Source organism: Triplophysa dalaica, chromosome 20 (genome assembly GCF_015846415.1).
Source record: "Triplophysa dalaica isolate WHDGS20190420 chromosome 20, ASM1584641v1, whole genome shotgun sequence".
Classification (NCBI taxonomy): domain Eukaryota; kingdom Metazoa; phylum Chordata; class Actinopteri; order Cypriniformes; family Nemacheilidae; genus Triplophysa; species Triplophysa dalaica.
Genome location: NC_079561.1, coordinates 9,707,478 through 9,727,983, shown reverse-complemented (window position 1 = coordinate 9,727,983; position 20,506 = coordinate 9,707,478). Strand labels below are relative to the sequence as shown.

The window sequence follows — 20,506 nt, the reverse complement described above, 5'->3', positions numbered from 1 at the left end:
AAACATCAAAAATAACAACCAACACTAAACTGTCAATAGAATATTTTGTATGACGTAAACAACAAAATTTGTACAGAAGTACTTCCTGTTTCAATTTTTTGAAACCACAAAATTACAAAACACAAATAAAAGCAACATAATATTTACAACTTAATCCAAAACAAGCATTTATAAGACCCAAAAATATGTGAAATATATAAAAATATAAAAAACTGGAAACAGGAAGTACTTCTGGACCAGTGTTATTTACGTCATGGATATTTGTCAATAACCTATCAAATTTTTTTTAGAAAGGGTATAAAATAAAAAGCACAGCACCAATACAAAAGACAGCTTGCTGAATACAATCTTTAAAGTTACCACAAGATAAAAGGACCTTTTAGGTCAAGTGTTTCTGCAACAAAGCTTTTAACTAGAACCTTTTATCAAAAAATATTACATATGTTAAAGAATCAATGTAATAGTCACTGGAAGAACAAGAATATTCATGAACTATACATTACAAGAAGAATCATAATAAGTGAATCACAGAAAATAATGATCTTTAAAGTAAGTAACTGAGAAACAGCTGAAACTATTGTGTACTGATGCCAAACAAGATAAACTATGTCCTGTTTTAGACCACTTCTTCTAATGATACAACATATGCATGTGCAACATTTGAGAGGATAACCGCACCTGTCAATCACATATCCTGTATCCTCAGCCCTCAAGCAGTCAATACACAATTTACATTAAAAACATATATTTCTATCTATAGAATGTGATTGTGTCTTGTGATAAAATATTCAGATTATGGTTTTAGCAGCCCAAGTAGTGGACTTTGTACACATAAGCAGATTTCCAGGCAGCCAATTACTGTAAGTACACAGTTTGAGAGTACTCTGTTCTCAATTCCACACTCTGCATGAAATCTGACATGTTGACTAAAACAAACCGACAACTGGCAATTTATTACATATACTCGTCAAAAACGTAATGACATTTCTTGTATGTGCTTCACTGACTAGATAAATTACCCACAATTCATTTCTGCATAGGCAGAAATAACCTCAAAAACCATTTAAACCAACTGAGATCCTGTCCACAATAATGCGTTTTCATTTGAAAACGTAAATTTCAACTCTGTTTTGGCCTTTTGTCCACATTGAGATGCCGCTTTTGAAACAGACACGCACTCGAAAGTGAATGCATTGGAAAACGCTGTTTTCGTGTTGTAGTGTGGATGAGGAAAACTGAGGGGTGTTTTTTGTCATGTGACGCAGTTGTTTCGGCTGCTGTCCTGTTTGATAGCATTAATGTCAGTTCATGCATCGCATCCTTTAGATTTAATTTTAGAAGATGGAATATTTAAAGGTATGTTAACAAATGCTGTTTTACTTTTGCAGCTTTATAGTCTCGTGTTAACCACAGTAACATCTCTAAGTAACCTCATTGTCGATCTAATAAAAAAAACGGTGTCTTTGCTCCCCATTGCCACGACATAATAAGGCAGAAAGTAAATAAACGCAGCGTTAGGGAAACGCTTGAAAACGCTAGTGTGGACAAAGAGCACTTTGAAAACGAAAACTCTGTTTTCAAATGAAAACGCACTAGTGTAGACAGAGTCTGAATGCAAATGAGATTTTGAACTTTTGGCTATTGTTATTCGTGAGATATTAAGAGGGACACTTTATCTTGAGCTTGACACCCTTCAACCCTGAAGTTCTCATTGTAGAAGATGAAGCTTTTATAAGGAGGAAAGAATAGGCAAGTTCACTCTTGAAAGTGCAGAATGCACAGAAAGGTATTCATTGTATCTATACAGCAGCTTTAAATCAATGTCATATCAATGCGCTTCCTGAATGAATGCTGTTCTTAACACATGATCTTGCAACCCTCACAGCATGAGAAGTGATCATTCCCCTACTGAAATGCTACACGAAACACATAGAAGATGATTTTTTTATGTTCTCAAATTTCTTTTGAGTACTATATGTGCTGAAAGGACAGTTTTGGTATATTGATGTTCTTGGGTAGATTTTGAAAGACCATGTGATTTTTAAAAGCAAGTCAGTGGAGCAACTAAACGAACATTCTTTAATTCTAGTACTGAATGAGTACTCTGGTGGAAATATGAAGGATGGATATTCAAATTGAGCCATTTCATGACAATTCTTGACAAATATGGAGTCATTTGATCATTTTACAGTGATTAAAAATAAATACTATGAACAAGAAACATACAGCCATTTGTCTATAATAAAAAATAAGAATATTACGGCTGGATATAGATTCTTCAATTTTAATTGATATTCAATTCAAAGAAACAATATTGATTCGGGAAATCCCAGATTCTTAATGCACATGCCTCAGAGAACATTATCTATATTTCGCCACTCGTCCAGAGAATACCGCAATTTTTGGAGCCTTTAGCCTCGTGGGCAGTGCTCAGAGACGGTTGCGCATCTGGCGACCCATTGTCGATTCCCGTCTCGTGGTCCTTTACCGAACCCACCCCCATCTCTCTCCTACTTCGTTTCCTGTCCTCTATATCACTAAGCTGTACAAATAAAGGCAAAATGCCAAAACTTTTAAAAATTGAATTGCGCCTTTATTCAAGTTGAATTTTGAAATTGTTTTTTTTCTTAACTGTTTTTTTTTCTTAAAGCGGGTGTAGCACACAGGGTTTCTGCCAATCTCATATTCCTCTTGAGTACCTATAGAGTAGTAGTGCATACTTCGTATCTTCAAAGAGTATTTAGTTTGATCACGTTTATAAAAGATAGATACAGCATCACGATTGTTTTCGAAAACATACTGTGCGTGCGTGGGGAGGCTGAACCAAAGCACCCATTGTCAACAAAACACAGACATCGGTTTCAGTCACCGCATGTGGTTCATGTCCAGCATCTTTTAGCGCTGGGACGACTCCAAATATCCGTTTCAAGCGATCTCCAAATCCAGCGTTATATCCACCATTTCCAACATTCATCATCAAAATGCAGTGAACAAACAAACAAACACCTGAACTTCGCAAACGTATGCTCTCTCTCCTGCTTACAAGTGAAAGTGACGTCTGCGCATGCTCCTTCTCCTGCTCTCATGTGGCCGTGCTGCGTGCTTTATCGGGAGAATTGTCCAATAAGGGATTTAGAAACGTTGTTGCGAAACAGTTTTATATGTTCAAAAAAAACTTTCCGAAACCTGTTCGATCGATGGGGGAGTGTATCGAGCACAGAAATACTACGAAATACGCCCAGCTCGTTTTTTGACAAGTTGACCATGTTTAACATGGTAAAGAAGTCAGAATGCATGACACATCGTATCATGGCCGCTTTAACATGTTTCAAGTTGTTTATGATTTGACTGTTGCTCATTTACAATGTTTTTTTAACAGTAATGTTTGGTTCCTCAAAGTAAAAGTAATTTAAAACAATGACAATACTATTACCATAAAGGTGTATTTCATAAATTTAGCTAAATAATTAATTTACTTGGGGGTATCAGTTACCATGTTTTATATTTAAATATGGATTCCATCTCTGCAAATTTAATATTTTAAACCCAGAACTAAAGAATATACACACATATAGAAAATTTCAGACATAATGCACAGAGGGAATATAATATGTTAACCAAATTAAATGCTGTTTCGAGAATTTTGATGACCTCACTTCCTGTAAGATATATTCTGAAGCAATAGCTTTATCCAAGTCAACAGAGAGGAGTGGCATAGCCGTGCGGTGTGACTCTGCAACCAATCGCAGCTCTCCCTTTCTGTACCAAAGAATGTCCTCTCAATGTATCTTCTGCACTATTGTGTCCAAATGACCTCTGCTACTGATCTAGTCATCCCTTCCCGCAGTCTCCCAGTCTTTCTGTAAGCATGACAAAGAGGCTGATCAATTCAGCCCCTGTGGCATAAGACACAGCTCCGCATGGAGACTTAAGCAGGAAGATCAAGTATGATAAATACAAGCGCACTATTTCTGACAGCACTCTGCACTGCTGAATCTGATGTGAATCTTCATTTTTAAGTGTGCACACAGATCAGCTGTGTATATCTTTAGCTGAAAAGCAAAGGAGAAAATGGAAAAGGCGGTTTCCCCTGACAGGCTGATTTCTAATTGTTAGAAGCAATCAGCAACCCGACAGAATTGAGAGGCAGATGACATACACAGCCTTATATGATCAGACCCAAGCAGACCCAATATTGTTTTCGTCTCTAATCCTTTCGGCCCTAAAGCTATGTCAACCATTAACCTCCTTTCTCTCCTCCACAAATGATCTTGCAAATAAAGCACAGATTAAAAAAAAACAGGCAACCCGGTTAAAAAAAAGACCAGCATATGTCAGGTTTTATACATAGCGTGCTGGTCTTTCCAATAATGAACAAAAAAAAAATCTAGTCTAATTTTCTAGAAATTACACTATCTTATCCAGACCATCCTTGGTCAACACTTCACGAGGTACATTTTACTGGTTAACCAGCAGGCCTAGCATCAAACCAGCATTAACTAGCCAGGACCAACAATGGATGAGAAATTCTAGTCTTTAAAAAAGTATTCTCCAGAAAGCCCATTTGCTTAAGCACAGACAGTCTGGCGATATGCTGGCTGAGCTTTACACACAGTGAGCTTAACCCAGGCAGCACTGACCAAGCGCAGAACATCACTGAGGGCACAAGGGAGCAGAGTAAGTCACATCCTAGATTCCCCCCTCGGGTGTAAGCACGCGCTGCCCGAGAGGAAACGAGCCGTGAAAAGACAGGAAATTACACGGTGGGGTGACCCATCATCAGTAAAGCGCCTTATTGGTGAGCTGGATGCTCACATGAGCTGTAAAAAACAATAATAACTATACAAACACACATTCTGAGTTTGAACACATAGATGTGAGGACAAAAGACTGCTCGGTGGTAAAGATGCAACAAGGCAGTCAGAAATATTTCAACTAAAACCAGTCGCAGTAATGCTACGAAAACTGAATTGGGGATTTTCATTGGTGACTTCTGTCAAAAAGACATTATGAGGCGGAGTAATTCATTACAATCTGAAGAAAGATTACGAAGATAAATATTACTTTTATTAATATATCAATACTGATCTCACATAGACTTTGAGCCATGACATTTGCCATCTGTGGAGCTGCAGGAACAAGTGGCCATACAGACCCAAGGGACACGAAAACAGTTGCGCTAAGAAAAAGGCACATCTCAGGATCCCAGATGGGAATTTTGATGTGTCTTGTAATGACCGGAGAAAAGCAGAGGATGGTACAGACACTCTTAGCCAGCAATGGAGCAAAAAGCCAGTCATTGGAATACCATTGGGATAATACAAAGAACAATAGGCCTAGGGACGGGGCGAGAGAAAGAGGAATTGGGAGGCTTGGTGCGACAGAGGGATTGTGTGGGAGTGGAGGAGGTTGAGGAGGAGCATGGAGATCCTCATTGCATGCAGCTCGGCTTTATGGGAGGGATTATGGCTCAGGGGGCCTTCCTTTTGCTGGACAGGCTGCAGACGCGAGGGTCAGTAAAAGTGATTTCATTTTGGTATAGCTATATCCTTGCGAAGCTCTGGCAGAAGGCAGAGCATGATAAAGGCAGTTTTAAAGCCTTTAACCCCCTTCTTCGGCTGAGATGGGCCGTTCGCTTTTTCTCTCCTCTTTGTATGGAAGTTAAGCCTGGAAACCGGAACCTGATGTTAAAACCATCTCCGTGAAATGAATGACACAATATAGAAATGAAGTGGGGTAGTGTGTCATGCTAAAAATGGAGTGAAAAGTCACATAAGGAGCGGAACAAGAGAGGCAGTGGAAGGAAGACGGTTGAGAAGACGGAGAAATAAATGTAGAGTTTGCAGTCTGACTCAGTGTCATTCTTCCTTAGCTGGATATAATCACACAGCAGCCTACAAAACCACCTGCTGACATTCACAGAAAAACAGGGAGACTGTAAGAAGTGAATCCTTTCTGAACCATTTCAAGACGTAATTCTACATGCGCTTTAAATTATGACCAAATCTGTTAAATAATCTGTAGAAATGCTTCAGGTAATGATACAAAAGCACTTTCTGAGATATTGTGAGTTAAAGAGCTATTTTAGGGTATCTAACCTTTGTGTGTACATGTTAAATGTAATGATAGCCTGTCAAACCAGACCAGGTTACAACAAAAGGCACGTGGGCACATTAGTTATCAATATACAAAATACAGTTGTCAGAACAGTTGCAATCCCATACACTTAAATATAAATGTATCAGTAAATTAAAAAAGTAAATAAATAAATGTAAAAAATCTGTGAAATTATGGTAACTCGAAGTTATCATGTCCCCGCGTGCGTGTTTATAGAGAAACTAACGGTCAAAAACGCACGAATAAAGCAAAAAATGTCAACAATAAAGTGTAACTTGAAAAATAAATGCTGATAAACAGTTTCAGACGTGCACTTTCGAGCTATACTGGCGCAAAAACATCACGATTGTATCCCTATAACAAACGTGTTAAAATGACATGACTTGGCTTATTCAGTCATATAAACTGCATGTTCAACTTCAACGGCTATTGCGTTTGTCTTGGAGGTTAAGCGATGATACAAACATCGTATATCATTTTAACTGCCCAATTTACAGATGCCATAACTCAGAATTAAAAGCCTAATTGAAAGAATAAAACATACATTACGACCTTCCAATAGCCTTTGGTAGCGCTTGTAAACAAATTGATATTGCGCTGCTGAGGGGAAAATAATAAGTAGATCTTTAATATAATGAAGTAACGGCTGATAAATTGAATTCTTACCTACGCTGGTGGACGCAATGTGGTTTTAATATTCTTGTAAGATCCCCCTCGTTTCAGCCCCTGGCTCTCCGGTCTCTATTCGTTTAATATTGCAACAATATTGCTGCGCCCGCGAGCCCCGTGCTTGCGACTCACTCCGTCAGCCAGCCTAACAGAAGGGGCGGGGTCGCCAACACTGACGTCACGCCCCTGCTTTAAGTACTTGTACAGTGAGATACAGAAACAAAACCACTAACGTTACACTCCCTCTTTTTTGCTCGTTTCTTTCTGCCTTAATCTTCTTCTATAGTCAAATAATGCTAGAAATATGTATTGAGAAAAAATATGCATTTGCTTTGAGTTTTCCTAGAGGAAGATGGCAAGTTGAAAAAGTAGAATTGCAAATTCATTCGGTCTGCTTAGTGCCCCTTCAGTGTCTGTATAATAAAGGTGATATAGTTTAATAATAAGAACGAGTACTTGTATATACCCAGTGATTATATTTATACAATATTTGATTGTGCAATTATTCATGACATTTATGATGAATGGATGTGTTGCTTCTAAAGCTTCATCAGAGTTCTTCTATTCCTATAGATCAATACAGACAACTCTCCACCCTTATACCGTCTCAATTATCCAGTAAACATCTACTGTAAGTGCACGCGCACACACACACGCTCACAGACACACACAGACTTTGCTTTATGATTCACTAATGGAGTCCTCAAGAGAAGTACATGAATTCGAAGAAATAGAAAATGCAATTCTAGGTCACAATACAAGGCATTTAGAAGCTAAAGTCCATTGACTATATTTAGACACCATAAAATAGATTTATTAAAAGCAATGCATGATGATAGATAATGTCAATAGTCTTTATTTTATTCATATAACATTTAAAAATGAGGATTCAATGTAATTTATAGTAATGTGTGATAAAGTAAGGTCTTAAATCATGCAAAAAATTGTATACATGTAAAATGCCAATACATTTAAACCATATACATTCACAAGTTATACAATATAATAATTGCCATTAAAAATAAATGATAAATTAGGTCTTTACCTGTTCCCGCTGATTTATAAAGTTTCTTAGAGAAAAGTTCCCAACAATAATTGTTAAAAACCAACTTTATTTAGCAGTTATGCAGTTAGCAACATCAATTGTTTGGTAAATCTGCCACCTACAGACAAAATGGCACAATACACCTATCAGAAGAACAAACACCATGTTCCAGAGACTAACACTACAAAACATTTCACCCCTGCTGATTGTCAGTGACACTGCTAATGTTTGACAAACAAAATAAATATAATACTTAACACTACAATAACTATTTGTTAGAAATATAGTCTAAAACTGGATTTCTGTATCCAAATGTGCAGACAAAATACACAAATCTTATTTCTACACTATATAATTCTCAAGAATATTAAAAAGAGAGAGAAACTAAGAGAAACAGAGAGTGAGAGAATGAAATGAGTTTCCTGAAAAGGGAATGGGTGAAAAAGCCCATAAACGATAATGAACATTCCCCCTCTCTTTAATCTCCTCCACCACCCTCTGAGAGACCAGAGTCTGCAGCCAACAGGAAGGATGCTGCTAATTTCCTTCTTTATTGAATTGAGCTGGACACACACGTCCTGCAGGGCCTGTCAGCTTCCCCGCAACATCCTTTGCTGCTGTACCGTCGCTCCTGTATTCATGCACAGACCTCTTTTCTAATTCTTCTGGTTATTTGTGCAGTTCTGAACTTTTGTGTTTTCCATTTTTCTACTGTATATCAGATTAGTCTTCACCGATGGATCTGAATGTCAATCTCAGGAGTTCGGACCAATTATTTTCACTCTTAGAAAATATTGAACCTTTAGAGGTGGAAAAATAACTTAAAGTTCAAATATGAAATTCTATTAATCAAAAAGGTTCAAAGTTGAAGGTTTCCTTGTTATTTGGTAAACGTTTAGAAGTTCTTTTCAGAACCTTTATTGTGGCAGAAGGGTTCAAATTAGAACCTGGCCTGTTACCAAGGTTCCTTTTTGAACCTTTTCTGAGATGGACTAGATTTTCTTAGTCTACTATAGTTTACATTAGTCATATTTAAAGATTTATATATAAAAAAATTAAATACACAACATTTTTGAGAGTAGGACACCACCATCTCAAACAATAAACTTAGACATAGACTTATGAGTTCAAGGGTCAGTGCTACGTTCAAGCAAACTCGGAATGCTTCTTTCCATATACTACTTGGAAATAACATCGGAAACTGCGCATAGTTGGAAATACGACCTATGAACTCAGGGCAGATCAATCAATCACGAGCGCAGGGAGACGTGTTCTGTGATCCAAAATGCTTGCAGTCATGCAGTGACATTAGCGCGGAGCTGACTTATGCGAAACGTTAAGAAACTGTAAAGTATTTGACTGACGCTGCGAGGTCGGAACTGAGATGAAATGCTCGTATATCTGAGGTCAAACAAAATTACTATGACCTTTATGAAAACATGAAAATAAAACAAATGAAATGTAACATTAAATTACATTAAAATACAGATGGAAGCTCTGCTAGTTAACTTAACAGACTTCAAAGTGACCTTTTTTCTATTTAGTACAGTGAAAACGCTTAAAGAGAGATGTAAAGTGCTACAAAGGCAACATTTGTGTGAATTATTTCGCCCCTTTCAATTTCTTACAAGTAAGTTAGAGAAAAAGATAAACAACATTATCATTGAAAGGGGTAAAGATGCTAAGACGCAGGTGACAACGCACCTCAAAATGGATGAACTTAATTTCTAGCAACCCAATATCGACAACAATCGTTGTCACAGAGCGTAAGTACTGAACGTTAATTAAGATTAATGTGTTTAACGTAAAAAAAAAAGGTAACTGTAGACTACAAGGCAAAACAAGCAGCAATAAACAGTCTGTTTATTTAGGTAAACATGTGCTGATTTAGTGACTATTATAATTGATTATGTCAAGTATAGAACTAAACTTCATAACATATTAATATGTTAATACATTCTGTGTCAGTCATCTGCATTAAGTCAGCAGTAGTCTGTCTTAAAGGGATACTTAACCCCCCCCCAAAAAAAACAGACATTTACTCACCCTCGGATTGTTACAAACATGTATATATTTCTTTGATTTGTTGAACACAGGAAGATATTTGAAATCTCATTCATAGTAGGGAAAATAAATACTATGGGAGTCAGTGAGGGATGAGATCTGACATTCTTCCAAATATCTTCTAGCAGAACAAAGAAATGTAAACAGATTTGAAACAATCATAGGGTGAGTAATTGATGAGAGAATTTACATTTTTGTGTGAAGTACTGTATCCCTTTAACTTTGAACGTTTAATCTTGATTATGATTATTTCCATCACAAGACTGAATATTTAACTAAAACCAATGATTTCTTGATCAAGTTTACTGTGGTTTATTATTGTATAGCTTTTATTCAATGCGTTTTCTGTTGAATTTGTGGTTTTCCAGATGTGCCTCTCTACTGTCATGTTGCCATTCATCTGGAAACCACAACCTGTACAACGAGTCAAAAGCCTACATAAATTTGATGAATGGATAATCCTTGATCTCCATTTATGCCTATCACAAGGAACATGCTATAGGTAATGTTTGATCTAAATTGATAAATGCATAATCTGTGACTAATACATTTTATTGAGAAAGCCTTGTGGCATGAATGAGTTCTGAGTACTGCAGAGTACACAACATAACACAAATGAGTTTCACTTATCTGTGGTGTTCTGTTTCTAGAGCTGTGTCCACCCATGTTATGCATTTGTGCCTTCTCCTGCTCCGCACTTTTAAAGCTCACGATGGTGAATTTATGTAGAGATAAATTTTGTATTTAGATAAATTTTGCATTTTGTATTTAGTAGGCCATCATACACAGGTTTGGCTGTGCTGCAGAATTTGTCTGTGCAAGACGCTGTGCAAGTTTTCCTCAATGATCTTGATAACCATCAGACGTATAGAACATATTATTTATATTCAGGTTTCTTGCCTCTCTCTCTATTCAGTATTTTCGGTCAGTTTAAAGGGGGTGTATTTATTATAGTTTCTTGAAACAATGATGCTAAAACATCAAAATAAAATTTGTCCAAATCTTTGGGCAATATACAATAAGAGCAATATGAACATGAATGAATGATCCTTATCATTACCTCACGCTGTGGCATCTTGATGTTTACTGATGATACATATCTCTCTTTTGTGATCTACTGTGTGAGATATCATTACGATCTAAAATTACAGAGTTGAAGATCTTAAAGTTAATTGTTATTTTATTAATTTGTCTGTTTTTCTTTCTCTCAGGTGTCAGTGAAGCCTACATCAGTGCAATGTGGCAGCTGATGGGCAAAAGGTGATTTCTGAATGTTTTTTTACCGTTGTATTTGTATAACTTATTATTGCACTTTAAAAAAAAACAAAGGATCATACAACTGGGATTTACACAGCTCTGCACTGCATAAATCAGTTAATGGACTTACTTTCTGTTTATGGCTGAGGTTAGGAAGAATATTACTGACTGACAAATTCACCATTCACTTTTGCTAGTAAAAAAGCTAAGGAAAGACAGTCAGGAGGGTTTGGAATATGAGTGTGAGTAATCATGATCAAATATGATCACATATTACAGATTAAAAGGGACATTTTTGTTTGTTTAAATAAATGTATGCAGTGAGGTGCTTGCTTTATTTCAGAAGTATTTTACTTGGTTAATGTTATACATATCACAATCAGATGTTAAATAAAATGTATTGTCATTTTGTGTTTTGTCTAAAAATCCATGTATTCAATAAATATTTAATGGAGAATCATGGTGTTGTATCATGTGTTATAGAATAATGTGTAATATAATACTACTACCGAAATGGTAACTACAAAGGGGTTCCAAAAGGAACTCTTCTGGATCTTTAATGCACCTTTCAGAGAGGGTTCCAATTTTAACCGTTTTAAAAAGGTTCAAAAATTAACCTTTAAGGTTCCCCCACAGTTGTAATCTCCAGAAACTTCAAAAGGTTTATTTTTAACCTTTCGTTTTAGAGTGTAGAGCTTTTTTATTTTTCTGCTAAATTAACAGAGTAACATTAGTTTAGGTTGAAACGCAGATTGGAGTTATTTTTTATTTATTCTTATTTTTAATAACAGGGCTGAATTGTCAAGTTTGATTAATGCTTAAAGAAGATTATTAACTTTTCTTAAGAAATGTTACATTTCATTATGCACTAAAAGAGTAAAAATATATATAAAAAAATTATGAACTATCGCTTATTGCTCCTAAACTCTTTGTAAGTCGCTTTGGATAAAAGCGTCTGCTAAATGTCTAAATGTAAATTTAAATGTAAATATAAATATTACATCATCTGGAAAGTTTTTACTGCATAGAATTAACTGTTGATTTAACAAATACCAACTTTTGAAAATTATGACATTGTGTTCATTGAATTGAATGTCTCTGAAAAATCCAAAACCAAAGAGGTGGCACTGTACAAAATAACCGCTTCAGCGGATCCAGACATGTGATGTGATTTGAGCCTTTAATGCTTAAAAGTAATGGGACACCCATTTGTAACGTATTTCTGGAAAGTGCCTCATGCTCACTTCCTGTCTTCTCCCCGAACACAAAGAGTGTTATACAAAAAAAAGTTATGAATTCAAAGCACAGATTCCTATAAACCATATGGTTTTGCATTAGAAAATGTTATATAAGGTAACTCTTGGAAGAACTGCACATAAAATTGAAAGCAAACAACTGCAGTGCACAGACAGACTCAATAATAAATAGAAAGCAAATTGTAGTAACACAAATCGTGACTTGCATTTGAAACACAACAACAGAAAATGGGGTCCTTTAAAGGGACAGTTCACCCAAAAATGAAATTCTGTCATCATTTACTCCAAATCTGTGTACATTTTGTTGATCCACTAAACACTGGGAAAGATATTCGGAAAAATGTCAGTAACCAAACAAATCTCATCTCCCATTTACTGCTATAGTAGGGAAAATATATACAATGGGAGGCGACGGGGGATGCGACCTGTTTGCTTACTGATATTCTTCCAAATATCTTCCTTTGTGTTTTGCAGAACAAAGACATTTATAGAAATTTTGAACAATCTGAGGGTTAGTAATTGATGACAGAATTTACATTTCTGACTTCACTATCCTTTTAGGACAATGCCCTCTATACTAATTTAAGGGAGATTATACTAATTTATGTGCAGATTATTTGCTGGGCTAGCAGTCGGCCTGCTTGATAAAGCTGGTCATTTTGGGGGGTAAGCTAATTGAGATGCCCGATGGGACACCAGCATATCAGCATTGCATGCTGGTGATCACTATCCAAGTCTCAGCTTGTTGTTATCAGGCACGTCTCGTTTTTTACAGACCATACGCATATATTAAATAAGAGATTTGTAAGGTTGGGGAAAAGGAACAGAAACACAAGCAGAACAAGCAAATCGCTCTTTTGCTCTCCGCACTCCAAGCATTAATGTCAGACTTACGCCCACAACGCTCACATTTGTCCACAGAGCGAACTTTAAAACTGAGCTCCAATTTCAAGTGACAGGGTAATGTATGTGTATAAATATCGAGTTGTGCGTGACTTTAAGAATGGTTTGATTTTCTACGTGAGATTGGCACTTCGCTGCTTTTCTCACACCTCCGTTAATTATCCAGCTGCACAGAACACGTCTTAATGAGAAGAGAATTATAGCGACATCCCTCCAAATATCATAACACACAAAGTCACATCCACCCACCCCACCCACTCACGGGTGACCAGTGTTGCACAGTTCATACTGCTTGTTACGACGAGTTTACGATTAAACTCATTAAATATACTTTCCTTAGTCTTGCACAATACTGAATAACTCTCCATTTAAAAAAGTCTCGGTGCTTCACATGCAAACCAAAGTACAGCACCTCCTGGCAGTAATGCACAACGCCCACAGTGATTTCCCCGCCATCTGGATAGAATGAAATGAGATGGCTTTCTGCAGACTTGATGTATGTTGTATGAATGTATAGGGGATGTTGTCTGATAAGAATGTTTGTGCTGTACCTGCTTGTTGCTGTTCATGCATTGCAGTTTCTTCTGTTTCAGGTAGGTTGTCGTGAGGGGCATGTTGTAGTCGATGAGATCGGCGGACAGATGGGTTGGCTGATTGTTCTCTAAGAAAAGATTGGCAAATATGAGATGACAGATATATTTTATAGACACTGTGTATGGTGATACATATACAAAATAAACCTGTAGAGATATGATTTCTCTGAGACGTCACTAGAGGGCAGTGTCTACCCCAGTGTTTTCTGTGAAGGCTCCTGTCTCTTTATCCAATTAACATTGGCAAACAAAGGCCTAATTAGAATGCTATAATGTGCGAATTACAAAACATTCACAGAAAAATCGATTCAGTGTTAAACCCACCGCTTTGTTATTATGAAATAGGAAGCCTCTCTAATGTTTTTGTGAGTCACATGTAAAACAATTGACGGAGAAAATAATGATGATAGATTTGCTGCTTAATTTGTCAGTGTGTGAAAGTGTATTTGTGTGTAACGGATGCACACATACTCACACACACAAAGACTCGTCTTCTTTGTCTACCTAAGTAGACAAGCTTACAAATATCAGCAGCCCAAACACACACAGACACACAAAGACTCGTCTTCTTTGTCTACCTAAGTAGACAAGCTTACAAATATCAGCAGCCCAAACACACACAGACACACTTGCGCACACATTGCGAAGAATTTTCCAGAAACGTCCATTTTAGACATCACAAGTGTGAAGGCATTTTTGGCAAGTTATGGATTTGATCAGCTTTGAGTTAAAAGAGCCATGAAGCATCCCTTTACCCGTTGATACACACACACATACACAAAGTCTGTCAGTAATGGATGAGCTGTTTGCGGTTTATTGATCAGCCTCATTTTCTCATTTCACATGGATTTACTTCAACAAACTGTAATATTCCTTCAGGATCTTTTCAGTTAAATGAACAGAACAGAAGACAAAAACTACAACATTTAGGCTGGGCACATTCTTTTGTCTCTTATCGAGTCAGCGTATCTACAGCTGCATTTTGGGGTTCACGGCAAGGCAATAAGGCAGAAAGCAAACAAAACAAAATATAGAAAAGGGTTTACAGGCAAATTATCAAATACAGAACGATAATAATAAGTGATTTTGCCACATCTTCAACATGTGCGACTAATAATCCTTTTCTATATATAAACATCGTTAAGTTGCATAGAAGCAATAGCAGATATGTGGATAAAAACCTCATGTCAAGCGCAGCCTGAGTGTCAATTAAATATCGAGTGAGTGTACAGTTATTAATTACTTTTAATAATTCAGCTCTGAACTTTTGTACGGGTTGCCGGAGCTGAGAGGAGCGGGAGGAGGGGGAGATCCCAGCACCCCCATGGGCAAGAAGCCAATTAGCTGCACTCTTTATGAACAACACCCAACCTAAGCCCGACGTTGACACAACGCTTTGACAGTTCAGACCTGCGAGACGTTCTCTCTCTCTTTTTCTGTTTATCTTGCAGTAAGCAGGATGTTTGAGGGCAGTATTTTGTGTGTCAGAAAACAACTTTTTTTAAATAACACAAGTTTGTTTTGGAGTGTTTTTTACCTGTCTGAGGGTCTTTTTATCTAGCCTTAGGTTATATAAAACACAGTGTGTCATTAATAGGGGATGAACACTTAAAACGTATCAATTAATCTAAATGATCTAACAGTCTATAATATTTAATCGAATTTAATATACAGTAATAGCACTTAATAATGCACAGATGATAATTCATAACACAATGAACATTGTGTCACAACACTTTCATTTCTCTAGTCTCTGTGTGAGGATATAAAGCTTTCCAATGTTACTGTACAGTTGGAGCTTCTGACAAGGCTGAGAGTGTACAATATTATTCATCCATTTATTTCTGATCAAAAAGATTTAATATTACAGTAAATGTTATACAAAACCTGCAACAAAACCTGCATCTGAGAAACTGAATACAGCTGCTATGGGTGAGAGTCACAAATACCATTTCTACCTGGGATGTCAAGATATCAGATTATCACTTTGTCAAAAAGAATTTCTATTTTTGTAATGATATCTATATATTTTTATGGACAAATAATGCTACCAATCAAATTCACCTTTAATTTTGTTTATTATGTTTTCCTCATGTTGTGGCCAACAAAATAACAATTAAAATACAAATAAGAAATGTATAACTAGAATGCACTGTAAAATCGCTTTGGATAAAAGCATCTGCTCAACTATTGTCAATATTGGTATACTGAGACACCTTGAATTCCTGCATTGGCCAAAAATCTGGCTTTTTTTTTTAATTGCGATAACATAAATAAAACTGAGGACTTCTTTATGGTGGAGAAATGTGTGTAACTTTCATTCCCATTTTCCCCTGGGTTAATACTCTGACTCTAATGCACAATGCATTTTACATTTATGCATTTGGTAAGCACTTTTATGCAAAGTAGCTCATGGTGCATTCAAGACACTTTCGGTGAGACATGAATCGTGTAAATCCCTAGGATCCTTCAAACCATTGTTTTTGTTTTTTGTGGACCACCTGTGATCTCAGCTTTGCCGGATTGACAACAAAGAACACATTTTTCCTACCTATTTCCCCGTCCCAGTGAAAATCTACCAAATCAAATTCCTCCCCCGATGGATTCCACCCACAAGCCCTCTCTTTCTCTCTCTGTAGAAATAATCTGGTTTCAGAGGCATTTTCTTTGTTAAAAGGCCTGTAATTGGGCTAATTGCAGTGTGTATGGAGGCTAGCAGGACACTCTGGTGAGTACAGCCTAATCAGACGTTGTTCGTATGTGTGTGTGTGTGGGAGGTGTGGCCAGAGGGGGTTTCATTAGCTTCAGGCTGGCACGCAGTTGGGGGGGTAGTGCCTTGTTACAGGGTAGGCAGGGGACAAAGGGGACGAGAGGGGCTTCTCTTCACAAAGACAATGAGTTGTCTAATGATGCATTATAAGTATGAATATGTATGAAGATGAATGCATTTTGGCTCGATGGCTCTGTGAATTTCTTTAAAATCATGAATTTATGTCTGAAAATCTCTATCTAAAGACAACCATCAATCCAGTCCTAGCCCAACCATCAAATCCCTCTTAAACCAGAAGAAGAACAAAGCCCATCCCTAACCATGAAATCCAGTTGATAAGCATGTTACAGGGATGCTGATCCAGGAACACGTCCTGCTTGGCCAAAATCAGTCACCCATATATATCACATCTAGACCTGGTCATAGTGCACGTGTGATACCTTTGAACTCTGCACCGCTGGGGCTGATGTGCATCCTCTTCTGGCATTCTCCACAGCTCATCAGGAAACGGGTCACCGCCTCTCTAGGCAGGAACGCGTACGTCTCTGCTATCTGACACACAAACACAGACACACAGTATTAAACCTCTCAGGGTTTGTCAAATCCACAAACTTAAAGGGATAGTTCACCTGAAAATGAAAATTCTGTCATCATGTACCAACCCTTGTCAATTCAAACATTTATGACTTTCTTCTGCAGAACACAAAAGAAGATATTTTGAAGAATGTTGGTAACCGAACAAAGGCGGTACATTTCATTTCCCATTCCCATAAATGTGTCTCTTGCAAGTGAATGGTTACCACCATTGTGGGGTTATTCATCAAAATATCTTACATTTAGTCATTTAGCAGACCTTGTTACAGGATCTTATATTGTGTTTTTCAGAAGAAAGAAAGTGATAAAATTTTGAAATGACAAGAGAGTAAATGATGACAGAATTTTCATATAGTTTTTTCCTTTTTGAAGATATTTTTAGTCCAATTTGGACCTATTTTGCATAAATCTTGTACATAAAGTTGCAGGCAATCATTTATTAATTCCCTTTTTTAGGACAAATTCTCTTCTGTTGATTCTTATTAATAAACATTGTATCGACACATCAAATCACTGTAAATTGTTTTTTCCAGAGCAAAACAAACTGTTTGCAGGCATTGATAACATTAATAAAATACATTATTGAAGACACCACTTCACACAACCAAAAACAGTAACAAACTTACACCCTGTTAAAAAATCCTGTAAAAAAATGAAAATTCCGGCACACTGGGGCGCCAGAAAATAAACCCTCAAATAACATTTATACATTTGGATTTGATCAGCAAAATTACATTTCTGTAATTTAAGAACTCAAATGTTTTACCACATAGAAAAAAATTAAATTACGTAAACATACTTTTTTGCCAGTGCTAAAATTACGAGTCCTTACACCCTTAACAGTGTTATTCATATACACTAACACTCACAACATCACAGTGTTATTTACCAGATTATAGAGTGTTTAATTGTAATTTGCAACAATCATTATAAACAAACAAATCCTTCTCGCTGCAGCTATCATCACAATTACCAATATTGATCTCTTTATTCAAAAAGCTATACTTTTTCTCCTGGTTGATATAATTTTATATTCTTTCTATCTGTAATATATTCTTTCTCTATATCTCCCTATTTTGTCTCCCATCCACCCTCCTGCCACTAAACCGGACAAAGAGAGAGAAAGAGAGACAGCAAACCCCCACATTCTAACTCCCTTATGCCTTTCCATTCTCCCATGAGGCTCAAACAAACAAGCATGGGCGGTCTTGGCACCACAGCTGGAGGGTGCAGCACAATTGTGTATGTGCGCTACAGAGGCAGGAGTGGAACTAAACACACAAACCCCACTGCAGAACCTGTATAACTGCCAAAAAACTGAGCTTACACCTTTCAAGAGCCTACAAGAGATCCTGACAGTAGCACACACTCAAATCCTGATGCCCAGAGAAAAGCTGTGCCCTTCCCTAATACATGTCGACCAACAGCTGTAAGGCGGGTGAAGAACAAGGAACAACACGCAGGAGACAATGTATATGTGTTGATAACTAAAACACACATTACAAATTATTCATGTAACAGAACTAAAAGGTGGATCGAGCTCATTTATGGACTTATGAAAGATCTCATGTGATACATTTATGGTTTGTGAGAGAAAAGGGACATTCCCGCAACTGTCCAAAAGGGGGCAGCAGCTCTGGACTGGTGCACAAAAACATGCTGCAGGTGAGAGCAGCCTGTATCGCTCTCACATCCCATGTTTCCATGACAGCCATGTGATACAGACTTCTAAAAATGCATTGTGCAGAACTAATTAAACCAGCTAAATATGAATTTAATCTCATTTTTGATCGTGACAAAGAAAGATCAAAAGATCAAACACAATAAAGAAAGTTTTTTTTAAAGAACAAAGGATTATAAAAAACAAAGGAAGAAGAAAGGAAGAAAGAAAGAAAGAAAGAAAGGCCCAAAATACTCCTCACTGTAAAAACTTAATGTAAATTTACAGAATTTTGCTGTTTTATTTGATAGAATTTTGCATATCTTTGAAATTCTGTAAAAATATGAAATAACACAAAAAACTGCAAACTTACAAGTTGGGTGCGACAAAAATATGAGTAACGTAAAATTACAAGTTTGCATGTTATTTTATCACCCCAGCACCCCAGCTGCCCAAATATTACCATTTTTACAGGATTTTTGTACAGGAATTTGGAGGAGATATTTACATTCTTCCAATTGCGAAGATCCAAAGCGACTTACATTGCATCTAGTGTTTACATATCTTTTATCAATATGTGTGTTCCTTGGGATCGAATCCCCAACCTCTGTGTTGCTGGCACCATGCTCTACCAAGTGAGCTACAGGAACTCACAATACTTGTCTGAGAAGACACAGAAACATGAAGTTTTCCTCTTAACTCACAGCTTTATATGTTTTCTTCTGCCCGGCATGTTTGGGTGCTTTGGCCGGGTCTGCGCTGATCTCCACGTGCATGGCATAGATGATGTCATAGAAATCCTCCACCACTGCGACTCTCTTCAGAGATGAGCTCCCCTGTCCCGACCCTCCATCCACACACTGTAATCAAACACATTAAAAGAGAACTTGATTTAGATTTGCCATAAATAGTCATATACACCCACATACCTAGATCACCTACATAGTATCACTTACAGTTTAAGACTGGTACACAAAAACATACTCCTCGTTTAAAAGGAATACACCCCCAAAAATTTTAATTCTGTCATGATCACTCCACCCATCCCCCAGATTGTTCCAAACCTTTGTGTTGAACATAAAGATATTTAGAAAAATGTTAGCTACTGACATACTGTATCGGAGACATATTATCATAGTAGGAACAATTAATTGGTAGTCAGAATTCCTCTAAAACGCTGGCCTAAATTCTTCAAAATATTTCATTGTGTGTTCAACAGAACAAAAAAAGGATGTAAAAATGTCCTAGTCAATGATGTGCTAGAAATGTCATATGCTAAATGTTTTCCAAATATCTTTCTTTGTGTTCAACAGAACAAAGACATGTATACAGGTTTGGAACAACAGTGAGTAAAATTTCACTTTTGGGTAAAGTATCGCTTTAATAAACAGTGCAATGTTAAATAACCACGCTTGCCAAAGTTTCCACATTGTCTTGGACATTAATTATATGTTAAACATATTTAAATATATGAAACCAATTCGCCGTCAAAGCTTATTCTGTTATGTGTGATTTTGAAAGACGGGTCAGAATGAAAGCATCAACACAGAAGACGGTTCAATGCAAACAGACTCATTG

General features: G+C 36.9%; 1 protein-coding gene across 1 annotated transcript in view; it reads right to left on the bottom strand.

Annotated features, from left to right (window-relative positions):
- nol4lb (nucleolar protein 4-like b) overlaps positions 1-20,506 on the bottom strand; it is an 89,148-nt gene that overhangs the window by 53,968 nt on the left and 14,674 nt on the right. The window contains exons 2-4 of the mRNA XM_056732213.1: positions 19,633-19,788; positions 17,115-17,226; positions 13,863-13,972 (exon numbers count right to left, since the gene is read on the bottom strand). Of these exons, the coding sequence (XP_056588191.1) occupies positions 13,863-13,972; positions 17,115-17,226; positions 19,633-19,788 (378 nt within the window). The remainder of the gene's footprint in view (positions 1-13,862; positions 13,973-17,114; positions 17,227-19,632; positions 19,789-20,506) is intronic.